Source organism: Bemisia tabaci, chromosome 9 (assembly GCF_918797505.1).
Source record: "Bemisia tabaci chromosome 9, PGI_BMITA_v3".
NCBI classification, from domain to species: Eukaryota; Metazoa; Arthropoda; class Insecta; order Hemiptera; family Aleyrodidae; genus Bemisia; species Bemisia tabaci.
In genome coordinates this window covers 33010448-33025455 of record NC_092801.1, presented here as the reverse complement: position 1 = coordinate 33025455, position 15008 = coordinate 33010448, and the positions used below count along the sequence as shown (strand labels likewise).

General features: G+C 36.9%; 4 protein-coding genes across 4 annotated transcripts in view; all 4 read left to right on the top strand.

Annotated features, from left to right (window-relative positions):
- Positions 1-15008, top strand: part of LOC109030382 (succinyl-CoA:acetate/propanoyl-CoA:succinate CoA transferase) — a 103454-nt gene that overhangs the window by 49908 nt on the left and 38538 nt on the right. The gene's annotated exons all lie outside the window — the stretch shown is intronic.
- LOC109030315 (uncharacterized) lies at positions 1212-6159 on the top strand. The gene is made up of 3 exons (XM_019041211.2): positions 1212-1426; positions 3346-3433; positions 4118-6159. Exon 3 carries the CDS (start codon positions 4273-4275, stop codon positions 6157-6159), a length of 1887 nt encoding a protein of 628 aa, XP_018896756.2. The 5' UTR covers positions 1212-1426; positions 3346-3433; positions 4118-4272.
- LOC140225474 (uncharacterized) lies at positions 6618-13914 on the top strand. Its single transcript, XM_072304546.1, has 2 exons — positions 6618-6755; positions 9619-13914. The coding sequence occupies exon 2, from the start codon at positions 9657-9659 to the stop codon at positions 11277-11279; it is 1623 nt and encodes a 540-aa protein (XP_072160647.1). The 5' UTR covers positions 6618-6755; positions 9619-9656; the 3' UTR covers positions 11280-13914.
- Positions 6647-9661, top strand: LOC140223761 (uncharacterized). Its single transcript, XM_072304545.1, has one exon. It carries the CDS (start codon positions 6647-6649, stop codon positions 8570-8572), a length of 1926 nt encoding a protein of 641 aa, XP_072160646.1. The 3' UTR covers positions 8573-9661.

The following is a 15008-nucleotide window of genomic DNA, read 5'->3' as shown; positions in this document are numbered from 1 at the left end:
CCAGATGCTGTCATATGGTTGCTGTTAACTCATTTTCAAACATTGAAAGTAAGAGTATTAACATCCAGTTCTTTGCTCGCATGAGGATCAAGGTGTGCAGTGCACAGAGGAGAGGCAAGAAACCTCCCAACAACTAATTATATTAATTGGCGTACAAAATCCTACTAATGTAATAGTAAATAGTACAGGGTAGACCCAATAAGTTATGATGGCATAAGACTGTTAGTAATTAGTTTCTAGGAAGAATCAACCCATTGAGCAATTTCAGGTACTTACAAGAACTTGGCAGAAATACAAGTTGAAACTTCTCATCTCAGACATTAGTCATGAGGTAATTTGAACTTAAAAGCAACAACCATACTGAAACAGTAGTCGTCAATGGCATACCCGTAGGTAAAGTTGAAAAGTAAGTTCGACTACTTAACTGCAACGATTCAAATCTCCGCTGATGCTCTGTATGGTGTAACTAATGATCATTAACTTACTTGGTGTCAGAATTTTCTGTTGAATTCCTCCACTCATTCAAGAAAATACTGGAAATATGAGAGGAATCATTTGGACAAGTTTCCAAGGAGGGATACAACTTGGGGATTCTATAAAGTTACAATTACAACGAGCATTCTTCCCAATTAGTCTTCGGTAGCTTGGAACAAGCATAACTCAAGTGAAACAGGAGAATTGTTCACAGCTGTACATTTATGGTTCGCTCACGTTTGAGCCTGTTTATGAGGGGCTCATCTCGGGTATGAATAGACTGTAGCAAAATTCTGAAAACGAAGGATACTTCCTTCAAATTCAGGGAAAGGAAGTTCGCAAAGTGGCATAAGTATGCCTCACCTCCTTCACTGGCTGGTGAATATATTTATTAAGGTAAAGTTGACTTACCATACTTTTGGTTGGTCATTGATCTTATGCAGGCAAGCACTTGAAATCACATTTTGATACTTGTATCACATGTTAGGAGAATATATGTCACTGGCAAGAATAAATACTATACGGATAATAACAATTAACAATTTAAAGGCACATGTTGAATTGACTTGACGTTGACAGGTTGACTAGCAATACACGAGGTTAGGAAATCTCCGACATGGTTGGGCAGAGATTACAGATATCGACGACTGACGACCATTTCAAGGTCATTCGAAAGCCTGTTGTGGATTCCTTCCCGTGGCGCTTCTTATAGCGAAGCTATTTATTATTCTATGGTCTGACCCATGTTTATTTCCACGTCAACATCGTAAGTTCATTAAGAATCTAATTTTTCTGCCATCAATTTCTACTTCGAATGGATGACAACTGAAATTGAAAAGTCTACTTACTTCTTATTGAACCAGGAAGATTGCCGTGCTCAGGCCGGCAGTATCGTTTCTTCTCTGCTGAGCTCCAGCGCTCCATCGACTTGGATTTGACATTCATACCTGCAGTAAGCTAACTATTTACTCTTTCTCTGCTGAGTAACTATAGATATTTTTAATCATTAGTGATTTTTCTCCCTCAGTTGAGCCAGAGTTGAAGATGTTTTTGGTACATATCTCTGCATCACTAACTCGCCTACAAGAAGGGAGAGGCTGTAACTAGTCAGTTTTGTGACGCTAAGCTAGTAGATATTTACCAAAAACATCAAGCATTTCTGGGCCATCGGTGCATCGATGAGTGAGGCAGTCGCCGCGTGGACTAATCAGAATGGCCTTCGATCGTCCGAAGGTGCATGAGCGGCGCATTAGAATCTGAGGGGTAAAGATTTTCAGTATTATGCTTTCATTTCCCCAATAATTAGACAATGTCACGTATGCGTTAGTTAGTTTTCTGAAGTGAAATTTCATCCTCTTTCTGGTTACTATGAATTTTTACATCAGATCAACCCCTGAGAAGATATTGGCACGATAGAAACGCGCGACAGGTGTTTTCCCATAAGAACACATGTTTAACCGCGGTTGAGTTTCATCTACAAGCATGACGTCACAGGAACGTTGGTTCCTGTGACGTCATGCTTGTAGATGTTGCTTGTTGATAGTTACGCCCTTTCCATTCTCGTAAGCACGGACAAAGGACTGCGGCCGGTTCCCGATTACTTATGGAACATGAAAATGGGGAACAGAAATGGGACGGGCAGGGTGTCTACCAGTCCGAAAATTCCGGAAAAATTATGCATTTCTAAGGTTGGTCTGTAAGTACCTTAAAAGTACGTAAATTTCGCGGAAGTTCTGTAATGTTTCGCATTTTGTGCTGCGCGTTCAGTTCGGTTGCCTGATAGTTATGCTACCCCCTGTGCATTGGCTATCAGGCGTATTCATCCAATGTCAGATTGTAAGAGCGCGGTTGTTGTAGAGGAGCGGAACAAGGCATTTCCCTTGATTTGACGGAAACAGCCGAAAAGGCCACGATAATAGCCGAAGTAAAGTGCGCGGCAGTGCCAAAATCGAAGAATTGCGATACGTTGGGAAAAGGTACTTAACAAGTACTTAATATTTCCCCAAGGCGAGGTACTTAAATCTTGCCTTAAGTACCTAAAAAGCACTTATTTTATTTTCGTGGACCTCAGTAGACACCCTGGACGGGATGATAGGGGGTGAGAAAACGTTGAAGGAAGGAGAGGAAATGGCTAGAGAAGATCAGAGGGACCATGCAGGGGTAGTAATTCATCACCTTCCGGCCAAAGTACCACAAGCGCCATGCGATGTTTCAAAATTTCCGCTGCTGCCAATTTATTTTTTTTTACTCAGAAATTGCTCACCGAAGCTGTCCGAAAATTTCACTGAATTTTCTTTGTGCTGCCGATAAAATTCAGTGTAGTTTTCAAACGGATTCAACCATAAATTTCTCAGTATAAAAATAAAATGGCAGCGGAAATTTTCAAACGTCGCATGGCCCTTGTGATACTTTGGCTGGAAGGTGACGAATTGTTCCAGGCCTCCGCAATTTTTGTAATGTGCTGAGTTTGAGAATAAGTTCAACATAACAAGCTGATCACAATTTCGTTCAATTTCTTGACGTGTGCCAAAGTTATTTTAAGAGTTGAAAATCTGAAAACCTGCAAACAAAGAAAAAAACCCTCAGCCTCTACAATTTTAAGGGCCTCTCCACAGATTGTTTGCAACCGTGCGGTTAAGAACAAATCGCACCCCTGGTATCAAGTCTTTTCATTGGTATCGCGAGACCAATACCCCTAGATGACTCTGTTATTTAGACAGTGGTGCCAATCAACAAATGAGATCTCTATTGTTATGATTATTTACTGCTTGAGCCGCCCAAGGTTCTTTACTTTTGGCATTGTTTTTGTAGCGTTAATTATGTTTGTGTAACATGTATCATTTTGAATGATAAAGCTACCTATCTTTCTAGGTAGAAAGATGAAAAACCTGGGGAAATGAGTGCATGTATGGAAGACAAGAAGAAAAAAAGCCAAGGATACTCTGAGGTCACCCAATAGGTAAGGAACTACTCACTCATCCTATCTCATTCATCCTCCAGTATCGATTAGCCAGTTACCATTTTACCGTGCGTTTTTTGTTTCTATTTCATCGCCAGAATAACAGGAAACTATACTCATCTCTGATGAAGTCCTTTGCTGTATCACAACCTCATACCCTGGACCAGGTGGTGTACCATCTCGTCTCTGATTGGCAAATTCATGATACTGAGGAGCCTTCGTTAGCTGCATTGATGAAGTAAACTTGCCGTATACTTTTCTAAGGTCAACGTAGGTAATCAAATGAGAAAAGTCCATGTGGAACTTATGCTGAAAGGTCAGGGAAAGTCACAGAATTTGGAAATTTTTGAGTCTGAAAAAAGCATAAAAGTTACGGAATCAGCAAATGAAGAAATCATGGAAACCCTGGTAATGAATATCTCCTCTAGCACTCTCACTGACCAATTAAGTAAGCTCAGACTATTATTGATTACCCACTTGAAGACTTCAATTTAATCATGATGAGACAGCTTCCAGCACTGGCCACTTGACAGCAAAAACTGGAATGAGGTGCTTCTTACTTTTTTTCACTTTTTTATTTTCACCTGAAAATTCGCCTGAAAGCTGAAAAAAGTTTCACCAGAATGCACCACAAACAATTTTTACAAATCGCTTGTTTAACCAAAATTTCAATCACTGTTTCAGAACTTGAGGATTTTAAAAGCAAGTCATACATGCAATCGTAGCTGTTAACGGAATACTCAGCAATTTCTCCCATTACCAAGGTTAAAACGGAGGATATCTGTGATCCAAATTCAAGCATTAGCTGAGGAATCAGCCAGCAGGTGGGTCCATAAATAATGGAATCAACTAATTGTAGTTCAAAAGTAGTTGATACCACAAACGACATCGGAAGAAACTTTCCATTGGATCAAATTGTGCCAGTTGTGAAACGGGAGCCAATAGATGAAACATTCAAGAAGGAATATATTTTGAATTCAGCTGAAGAGGATGCGTCAACTGACCTACTTGCTCAGGTCAAAATAAAAAATGAGACTGCTCATGAAATAACGGGTGAATTAGTAGGCTTCTTACCAAATAATCTGAGTTGCGACCAGCTTCAATTGAAAGGAGGTGCAAAAATTGAATTATTTCAAGCAAGCAGCGCAGATGAGCAGTGTTTTAGCAATAGCCTTCAAAGTCATGCCTACAAATCTCTAAAAGTTGAGCCCAGAGATTTTTCGGAAACGCAACATACCAGGTGTGATATTGAGTTCAAGCCTAGGCCAGAAACCTCCCACAACTCTTTTCCTCCCATAGACTTACAGTTACCTTTCGTAACTGTAAGTCTAGTCGATGTTTTCTCTGATGAGGCTCGAAAGCGTGGGGAAGTGCATCTGAACAATCAGTCCTGTTCGTGTGTATTTTGTCGGAATGTTTATAAGGACCAATCCAATTCCCATTTACTTGCCATGAATTTTAATAACCCTGCTGTACATAATATTTCAAATTTTAAACTAAAAGATGTAAATAAGTCAGGAGATAGGTCAACCATGAAAAAAAAAATATTATTCAGGTGTGCTGTTTGTCCTGTGCAATGCAAAAATTTGTCCAGCTGGAAGGCACATTGGGTTGTGCATTGGGGAAACTACGAATGCTTTTTGTGCAAAGTGAGGTGTAAATCTGAAAAGAAGTTTGAGAATCATATGAGGGATGCGCACAGCATTGAAAAAGCTTACAGATGCAGTATTTGCTCCAAATCATTTAGACAATTAAATTGTTTACTCCAACACTTTAAGGTGCATATTGAAGACCGCCCATTCAATTGTGATCTTTGCTCCAAGGCGTTCAAATTTCATCAGCATTTAACCTTACACAAGGAGAATATTCATTTGAAAGTCAAACCATATTCCTGTGACCTCTGCACAGCAAAATTTAGTACGAAGCCAACACTGTCAGATCATATGAGATCAGTGCACAGCAATAAAAGACCGTTCGAGTGTAAAGTTTGCTGTAAATCATTCAAACTGAAATCACATTTAGTGAAACACAGCAGAATGCACAGCTCTGAAAAGCCTTTTAAATGTGAGTTATGTCCAGCGACATTCAGATACCCGCAAAGTGCAAAAGAACATCTACGTGTACATTCTGATGAAAGACCATACCATTGCAGTATTTGTCCCAAGTCTTTTAAGTATTCCAGTCATTTATTAGTGCATGAGAAAAGGCACACAAAGAACAGAATTTTCATCTGTGATTTGTGCAAAGCAAAGTTTAAAACAAGGGATACTATCTGCCATCACATAAGAGTTGTTCATTTAGGGGAGAAACCAGCGAAGTGCAATTTATGTCCTTACGAAACTATAAATACTTCATGTTTAAAGAAACACATGGCAGTCCATGAAGAAACAAGGCCATTTAAATGTACTTTATGTTCTGCAAAATTTGCAGATAGCGGATACCTAAAAATTCACTTGAAAACTATTCATAGTGGAAGATCGTTTGATTGTGAGATTTGTCACATGAAATTTTCTCGCAAGAGGTCCTTGACTCTGCATCGTAATGTGCACAAAGAGGAAGGACAATTCAAGTGCGATTTTTGCTGCACTGAATTTTCCAAGTCAGTGGACTTGACAAAGCACATGGACGGGCATGATGCGGGTGAGAAATTCCTCTGCGCCCATTGCCCTTCTGCTTTCAAATACAAAAAGAAAATAATTACTCATTTGAAAATACACTCTAAATAGAACCCTGAATTCTTTTTATTTTTGGTAAAGAGTGTTTTGCTTTAAATGCAGGAAGAATCAATTTAACAGGATGCAGTGCTTCTGGTATACTAGGTATTGATTTGCTGCAGGTAGCTGTCTTTTAAGTGTCATTGGTAGCTTCACTTGTATCAGAGTTCATTATCATTTCTTGGTGCTTATTCGAAATTTTGTCCTCAAAAGTCATACAGGAAAAGTATGCTCTTCAGGCGATGTGCATGTAGAATTTCATAAAAAATCAGTATTGGGCCACCATATCTCACAGAAAATCTTACATATCTGCAGATTACGAATTCGAACACTAAAAACCAATTCCAAACCGAAATGCCTGGCTTTATTGAGAGTCAATCCAAATCTCTGCCGACATATTGTATCTATAATTAGTTCAAAAATAATAAGAATTGCATGAAACACTGGGTCAACTGTTTCAGGGCTGAAAAAAATGTTGAGGAGTCTTGTGCAATGAACCATGGCTGATGAACAAATGACATTTCCAGTCGTTTTAATCGAGAGACTCGCTGCAAATGAGAAATACTCTGTGGCTGAAAATGATACGCCAAAGATGCCACCAATTGAATGTAAGTCCCAAGATATAAGTCCCTCTCAAGAAGTCATTAAAAGGGAATTTTCTGCCCAAATTGTGCCTGTTATAAAGCAAGAGCCTCGTTATGAATTTGAAGGAGGTACTTCTTCGCACTTAGATATCTCTATTAATCTTGTCGGATTTAATGTAAAAAATGAGATTAAACCGGAAGTAACCGCTGAACTAGTAGGCAGTTTCCCCCTAAGTTTAAGCAGCAATCAGCCACAGTATCAGGAGACATTGAAAATTGAAAACAGGTCTGAGCAAAGTGAAATTGAATACGATTCCAAAAACAGCTCTGAAAATTGTAGCAGAATATCTCCAAGAATCTTGGAACACCATGAAGTGCAGAATACAAAATGTAATGATGATACCATGACCCTCTCTTCCTTCATATCAAATGTCACTGTAAAGCTTGTGGATATGTTTTCTGATGAGGCTCGGAAGCGTGGTGAGGTACACTCCAGCAACAGTTTTTGCTCGTGTATTTTTTGTCGCAGAGTATACATGGACACATCAAATGCTCATTTACTCTCTATGAATTTAAAAAATGCCTCAGAACATGGTCCTCCAAAATCCCAACAGAAACTTGCAAATCATTCTGGTCAAAGATTATCTAATAAAATAAAAAAATTATTCAGGTGTGCTGTTTGTCAAGTGCAGTGCAAAAATATCTCCAGCTGGAAGGCACACTGGGTCGTGCATAAGGGAAACTACAAATGCTTTTTGTGCAAAGTGAGGTGTGAATCTGAAAAGAAGTTTGTGAATCATATGAGGGATGCACACAGCATTGGAAAAGCGTACAGATGCAGTATTTGCTCCAAATCATTTAGGCTATTAAGTTGTTTACTCCAGCACTTTAAGGTGCATATTGAAGATCGTCCATTCAAGTGTGATCTTTGCTCCATGGCATTCAAAATTCATCAGCATTTAACCGTACACAAGGAGAATATTCATTTGAAAGCTAAACCATATTCCTGTGACCTCTGCACAGCAAAATTCAGTACGAAGCCAATACTCTCTGATCATATGAGATCAGTGCACAGCAATAAAAGACCGTTTGAGTGTAAAGTTTGCTGTAAATCATTCAAACTGAAGTCACATTTAGTGAAACATAGCAGAATGCACAGCTCTGAAAAGCCTTTTAAATGTGAGTTATGTCCAGCGACATTCAGATACCCGCAAAGTGCGAAAGAACATCTACGTGTACATTCTAACGAAAAACCATACCTTTGCAGTATTTGTCCCAAGTCTTTTAAGTATTCGAGTCAGTTATTTGTGCATGAGAAAAGGCACTCAAAAAAAAGAGCTTTTGTCTGTGATTTGTGCAAAACAAAGTTTAAAACAAGGGAAACCATCAGCAAGCACATAAGAATAGTTCATTTAGGGGAGAAACCAGTGAAGTGCAATTTATGTACCTACAAAACTATAAATACTTCATCTTTAAAGAAACACATGGCAGTCCATGAAGAAACAAGGCCATTTAAATGTACTTTATGTTCTGCAAAATTTGCAGTAAGCCTATACCTAAAAATTCACTTGAAAACTATTCACAGTGGAAGATCGTTTGATTGTGAGATTTGTCACATGAAATTTCCTCGCAAGAGGTCCTTAACGCTGCATCGTAATGTGCACAAAGAGGAAAGACAATTTAAGTGCGATTTATGCTGCACTGAATTTTCCAAGTCAGTGGACTTGACAAAACACATGGACGGGCATGATGCGGGTGGGAAATTCTTCTGCGCCCATTGCCCTTCCGCTTTCAAATACAAAAAGAAAATAATTACTCATTTGAAAATACACTCTAAATAGAACCCTGAATTCTTTTTATTTTTGGTAAAGAGTGTTTCGTTTTAAATGCAGCGAGAATCAATTTAACAGGATGCAGTGCCTCTGGTATACCAGGTATTGATTTGCAGCGGGCAGCTGTCTTTTAAGTGTCATTGGTTGCTTCACTTGTATTAGAATTCATTATCATTTCTTGGTACTCACCCGAAATTTTCACCTCAAAGGTCAAAGATGAAAAATATGTTCTTCAGGAGATGTGAATTAGAATTTCATGAAAAATCGATACGAAGACACCACATCCCATGGAAAATCCTGCGTATTAGCAGATAACAAATTCGAACACTAAACACCGATCCCAAATCTCAAATTATTGTAAAATTACACAAAATTAAAAATATTAGTGATGAAACAAATTTTTAGAAGGAACTCAAGCACCTGAAGCAAGCACTCTTTTTTAAGTCCTTGGAATAGTCAAGTCAAAAATCAGTTGAATCGTAAAACATCACAGCTGTTTGAAAACCCGCTGACATGTAAAAGTTCACTAATCTTGGTGGCACTACAGCAGGGACATAGATGGGATATTAGGTACACGTAGCTGGTTATACAGCAAGTATCAGCTCATAAGAAAAGGCACCGAAAACATGGACTTTTCATTCCATTACTGATTTGCAAAATGGCATTTAAACCTAGATAATATATCAGCAAACATGTTAGGAGTGCACACTTGAGAAAGAAACCTAATAAGTACAAATGATGACCTTTTTCAACGCATTAAACGATAATGTCCAATAAACAAATAAACCCATGGACATGGTCCTGGTAAGAAATTTTGTGGCCTCCGTCTTTTCAGTCTACACTGAAACGTAATATCTGGCAACATTGCCCTTAAGCGCAGAAGGGCCTCGCATCATTGAAAGTCAATCTAAAGTCAATTTGAACACTAAAAACCGATTCCAAACCAAAATGCCTGGCATTATTGAGAGTCAATCTAAATCTCTTCCAACATATTATGTCTATAATTAGTTCATAACTGATGAGAGTTGTATGAAACACTGGGTCAACTGTTTCAGGGCAGAAAGAAATGTCAAAGAGTCTTGTGCAATGAATCATGGTTGACAAAGAAATGACATCTCCAGTCGTCTTAGTCCAGAGACTCACAGCAAAAGAGAAATACTCTGCGCCTACAAATGTTACTTCAAAGATGCCTCCAGTTAAATATAAGTCCAATGATGTAAGTCCCTTTCACAAAGTCATTAAAAGGGAATTTTCTGCCCAAATTGTGCCTGTTATAAAGCAAGAGCCTTGTTATGAATTTGAAGGAGGTACTTCTTCGCACTTAAATATCTCTATTAATCTTGTCGGAGTTAATGTAAAAAATGAGATTAAACCGGAAGTAACCGCTGAACTAGTAGGCAGTTTCCCCCTAAGTTTAAGCAGCAATCAGCCACAGTATCAGGAGACATTGAAAATCGAAAACAGGTCTGAGCAAGGTGAAATTGAGTACCATTCCAAAAACAGCTCTGAAAATTGTAGCAGAATCTACAATCTACAATCTCCAAGAATCTTGGAACACCATGAAGTGGAGAATACAAAATGTAATGATGATACCATGACCCTCTCTTCCTTCATATCAAATGTCACTGTAAAGCTTGTGGATATGTTTTCTGATGAGGCTCGGAAGCGTGGTGAGGTACACTCCAGCAACAGTTTTTGCTCGTGTATTTTTTGTCGCAGAGTATACATGGACACATCGAATGCTCATTTACTCTCTATGAATTTAAAAAATGCCTCAGAACTTGGTCCTCCAAAACCCCAACAGAAACTTACAAATCCTTCTAGCCGAAGATTATCAAATAAAAAAAAAATATTATTCAGGTGTGCTGTTTGTCCTGTGCGATGCAAAAATTTGTCCAGCTGGAAGGCACATTGGGTTGTGCATTGGGGAAACTATAAATGCTTTTTGTGCAAAGTGAGGTGTAAATCTGAAAAGAAGTTTGAGAATCATATGAGGGATGCACACAGCATTGAAAAAGCTTACAGATGCAGTATTTGCTCCAAATCATTTAGACAATTAAATTGTTTACTCCAACACTTTAAGGTGCATATTGAAGACCGCCCATTCAATTGTGATCTTTGCTCCAAGGCGTTCAAATTTCATCAGCATTTAACCTTACACAAGGAGAGTATTCATTTGAAAGCTAAACCATATTCCTGTGGCCTCTGCACAGCAAAATTTAGTACGAAGCCAACACTGTCAGATCATGTGAGATCAGTGCACAGCAATAAAAGACCGTTCGAGTGTAAAGTTTGCTGTAAATCATTCAAACTGAAATCACATTTAGTGAAACACAGCAGAATGCACAGCTCTGAAAAGCCTTTTAAATGTGAGTTATGTCCAGCGATATTCAGATACCCGCGAAGTGCGAAAGAACATCTACGTGTACATTCTGATGAAAGACCATACCATTGCAGTATTTGTCCTAAGTCTTTTAAGTATTCGAGTCATTTATCAGTACATGAGAGGAGGCACACAAAAAAAAGAGCTTTCGTCTGTGATTTGTGCAAAGCAAAGTTTAAAACAAGGGAAACCATCAGCCAACACATAAGAGTTGTTCATTTAATGGAGAAACCAGCGAAGTGCAATTTATGTCCTTACGAAACTATAAATACCTCATCTTTAAAGAAACTTATGGCAGTCCATGAAGAAAGTAGGCCATTCAAATGCTCATAATGATCTGCAAAATTTGCAGATAGCGGATACCTAAAAATTTACTTGAAAATTATGCAAAAAGATCAATAGATTATTATAAAAGATCATTTTAAAAAAATTAAAAATGTGCAATTTATGACCCTTCAAAACTGTATCTACTTCATGTTCAAGGTGATTCGATGGACGCCATATTTTGTATCAGAACGCCATGCGATATATCGCATCAATTGGTTCCATTTTTCCAGCTACTTATCATTTTTCTCAAAAATTGAGATCGCAATTCTGTTGTCAAGAGACTAAAGCACTCACTTACCAATTTTAACGAAGAAATCCAATGTAATGAAGGCGTGGTTTTTTTAGAGAGAAAACCTCGCATTCGAGGGCAGTTTTGATATCAGTATCGAATGCGATGTTTTCTTTCTAAAAAAACCACGCCTTTATTACGTTGAGTTTATTTGTTAAAATTGGTAAGTGAGTGCTTTAGTCTCCTGACAACAGAATTGCGATCTCAAAATTCGAGAAAAATGACGAGTAGCTGAAAAAATGGAACCAATTGATGCGATATATTGCATGCCGTTCTGACACAAATACGGTGTCCATCAAATCACCCTAAAGAAACACTTGATATCTCATGAAAAAACAAGGCTGTTTAATTGTTCTGTGCGAACTATGGAATTTTCCATAATGGGATGCTTGAAGACTCTTATGAAAATTACGCATAGTGAAGGATCGTTTGATTATAAGATTTGTCACACAAAATTCCCCAGCAAAAGGTCGTTGACTCTACATTGTAAATGGTACCTGGGGGAAAGATACATCAAGTGTGCTTTATGCTGCATTGAATTTTCCAAGTCAGTAGCCGTGACAAAGCACATGGATGGGCATGATGCGGGTGGGAAATTCCTCTGTGGCCATTACCCCTCTGCATTCAAATACAAAAGTAGGATGGTTAATTGGTTACACACTTAAAAATGCGCTGTGAGTAGAACCTTTTACTTGGAACTGTTTAGTTTTGAATGTTGTTCGAATTGACGTAAAAGATTTGATGTATCTGGTACGCTAAGTATTAATTCATCTGGGATGTTTCTATATCTGTTTACATTTTACTTTATCAAAAGGAAAGTAACCAACATCACAACCGAAGTTATGGGTTCATGTAGTTTTAGTGTCAATAAGCCAATCAATAACTTTGCAGGGTCCCTCTCTCAGTATTTATACATAAATGTCATTTTAGGTTCCATACTATGTTGAAGTATTTTCTCCTCATCAATCTATTTGTTGGCTTATTTCGAAGAAAGTGTCCATGAGAACGTGATTATAGAAATTTGTAATGGTCGATATTTTCTGTTTTTAATTTCTCACTGATTCAAGAATGATAAGTTGCCATAACAATTAATTTAATTTGCTGCGATCTTTTTTAATATTTTTATTAATTTCCGTGTCTCCTGAAAATAATTAAAACTAAGAAAAAATGTTCATTCAGTTTTACTCTTTAATATTTAAAGCGAAGATCAAGGCGTTTGAACCTTACCAACTCAGGAACTTATTCTGACTTGCCTTTTGTATCACATAAAATGTGTGCCAGTACTCTGTGCTTAATCTGTCAGAATTGTTTGTTCTTAACTTGTGTAACTACTATGTAACTGTGTTTCACATTACCCTAAACCCTCTTACTTGTTTGTATATCTTTTTTTTTTTTTTTTTTTTAATTGTAAGTATATAACAACTTACACCTTTAAATTTTCCATGAATTTATTCCAGCTTATGAAGAATTCTCACAAAAATTAAGGCTGAATATTGTTTTGTTTCCTGTTAAAGAAGTACAATGTTTGAGAAGCCTTAAAATATCCTTGAATATCCTAAATGCTCTAAAGTGAACGGCCCTGTTTTGATCATGTAACGAAATTGGGTACAAGGAAATATATCATGAATCGTTTAAGTAAAACGTCGTTAATTATTTAGTATCCAGTCCTGTAATGTAACAGTTCTGTGGGAAATACGAGCGACGAACTATATCTTGAATGATTTTCTTTAATTCTTACTCTGCTCAGTCATTTATTGTCTATTTTGGTCTTTTGGGAACTGACAAGTCCATCAAAAGAAGGGGCCTTTTGATCCGTCCAAAATGGATTTCTCCTGTTCCTTGTGACAAGTGACATTCCTAGTATTCAATTCACAAATGGACTACATTCTGCTATTAAGAACTATAAATTTCGACCCGCTTTAAAAACAACGTATGTGCCATTAGTTTCCCTATGCACAGAAGTGTTTTTTCAGATGAGTTAGAATTTATAGCTCCAAATTGCAAAATGCAGTCCAAATTTCTTGTACATTCATCTTGTGGTCTCATGTGTTCCATTCCTCTATCTCAGGTATACTTGTAATATTATTTATTTGTAGGTAATTAAAATATTTTTATATTTTCTGAAATCATCGAATGTAATGCATCCAAACAAAAGAAAATACAATGATTGCTGTGTATACATAGGCTTCTTTTGTCTGGTTGCATCAAGATATCTCCAAGCTTCTGTGAAATATTTTGTTAAAATTAATAAATTAAAATAAGTTAAAATTTATTAAAGCCTTCTGTAAAGACTGCTAATGTGTGAAAATTAATTTAATGAATGAAATAAAATAATGAAGGAATCACTGTGAAGCACTTATTTATTTTTTCACTCCCATTGGTGAGGTACCTGTTTATGTTTGCTTTTACCCCATGCTTAATCATGGTGACAAGTTGTTGAATAGTTAGGAAAAATATGGAAAAGTTAGTAAATTTCACTGTCAAATCTTCTATTTTCTTTTTCTATTTATTTATCTCATTATTCTTTGCCAAATATACAGACTGTATGTCCAAAAAGATAAGAAAGAAGCAGTGTAACAATCAAACAAAAAGACCAAATTACAACAGCTCAAGTTAAAGAATATTTTAGAAAAAATAAAAAAAAAGGTTAAAAAATAAATTATTAAATAACAAAAAATGAATAAATGAACGCTAATGAATTAATGAAAATAAATAATGAATGTTAAAGAGAAAATAATTTTAAGAGAAAATTTCACCAGTAAGTAACATTTTTTTTTGAAAAAGTATTTACCTAAAAAGATTAATACAGGTTAAATTTGGAAACTTCCTTTTTGAATCTAGCTGTTTTAGTATCCAGTATTAAAGTGATTGTTCAATTGTACTTGCGTAAGTAACATTAACATCTCGTTTACTTATCTACCAAACCAAATGTTTGTTGGGCACAAGTACTTCTGAGCACTACTTGGGTACTCCCTGCCGATGACATGCATTTTATGCGATTCCGGCTTTTCAAAATTTGTTTCATCGTCAATTTTAATTTTTTCTTCATAATTATTTATATTTGAATTTATGTCCTCTTTTGTACAGATGTAATGAAACTTGTTTGAATAAACCAAAAATAATAATAATAAAAAACAAAGAAAAAAAAAATGCTTGTTAGGATTGACTCAAAGTAACTATCAAAAAGTCCGAGTTAGTTGAAAGAAACCAAGTAGCATCATCATCACCCAGGGAAAGAGAGGTTTGAAATTCAATTCCTCCATTAGACTCAGTGTTAGAGGTCCAATCCAATGCCCATTGTCTCATTCGACATATCGTCACCCTCCAGCCAATAAGTATCATAAGCGCCATGCGATGATTAAAAATTTCTGCCCCCATTTTATTTTTTCACAGAGAAATTGTTCAACGAAGCTGCCCGCAAATTTCACTGAATTTTCTTTGTGCTA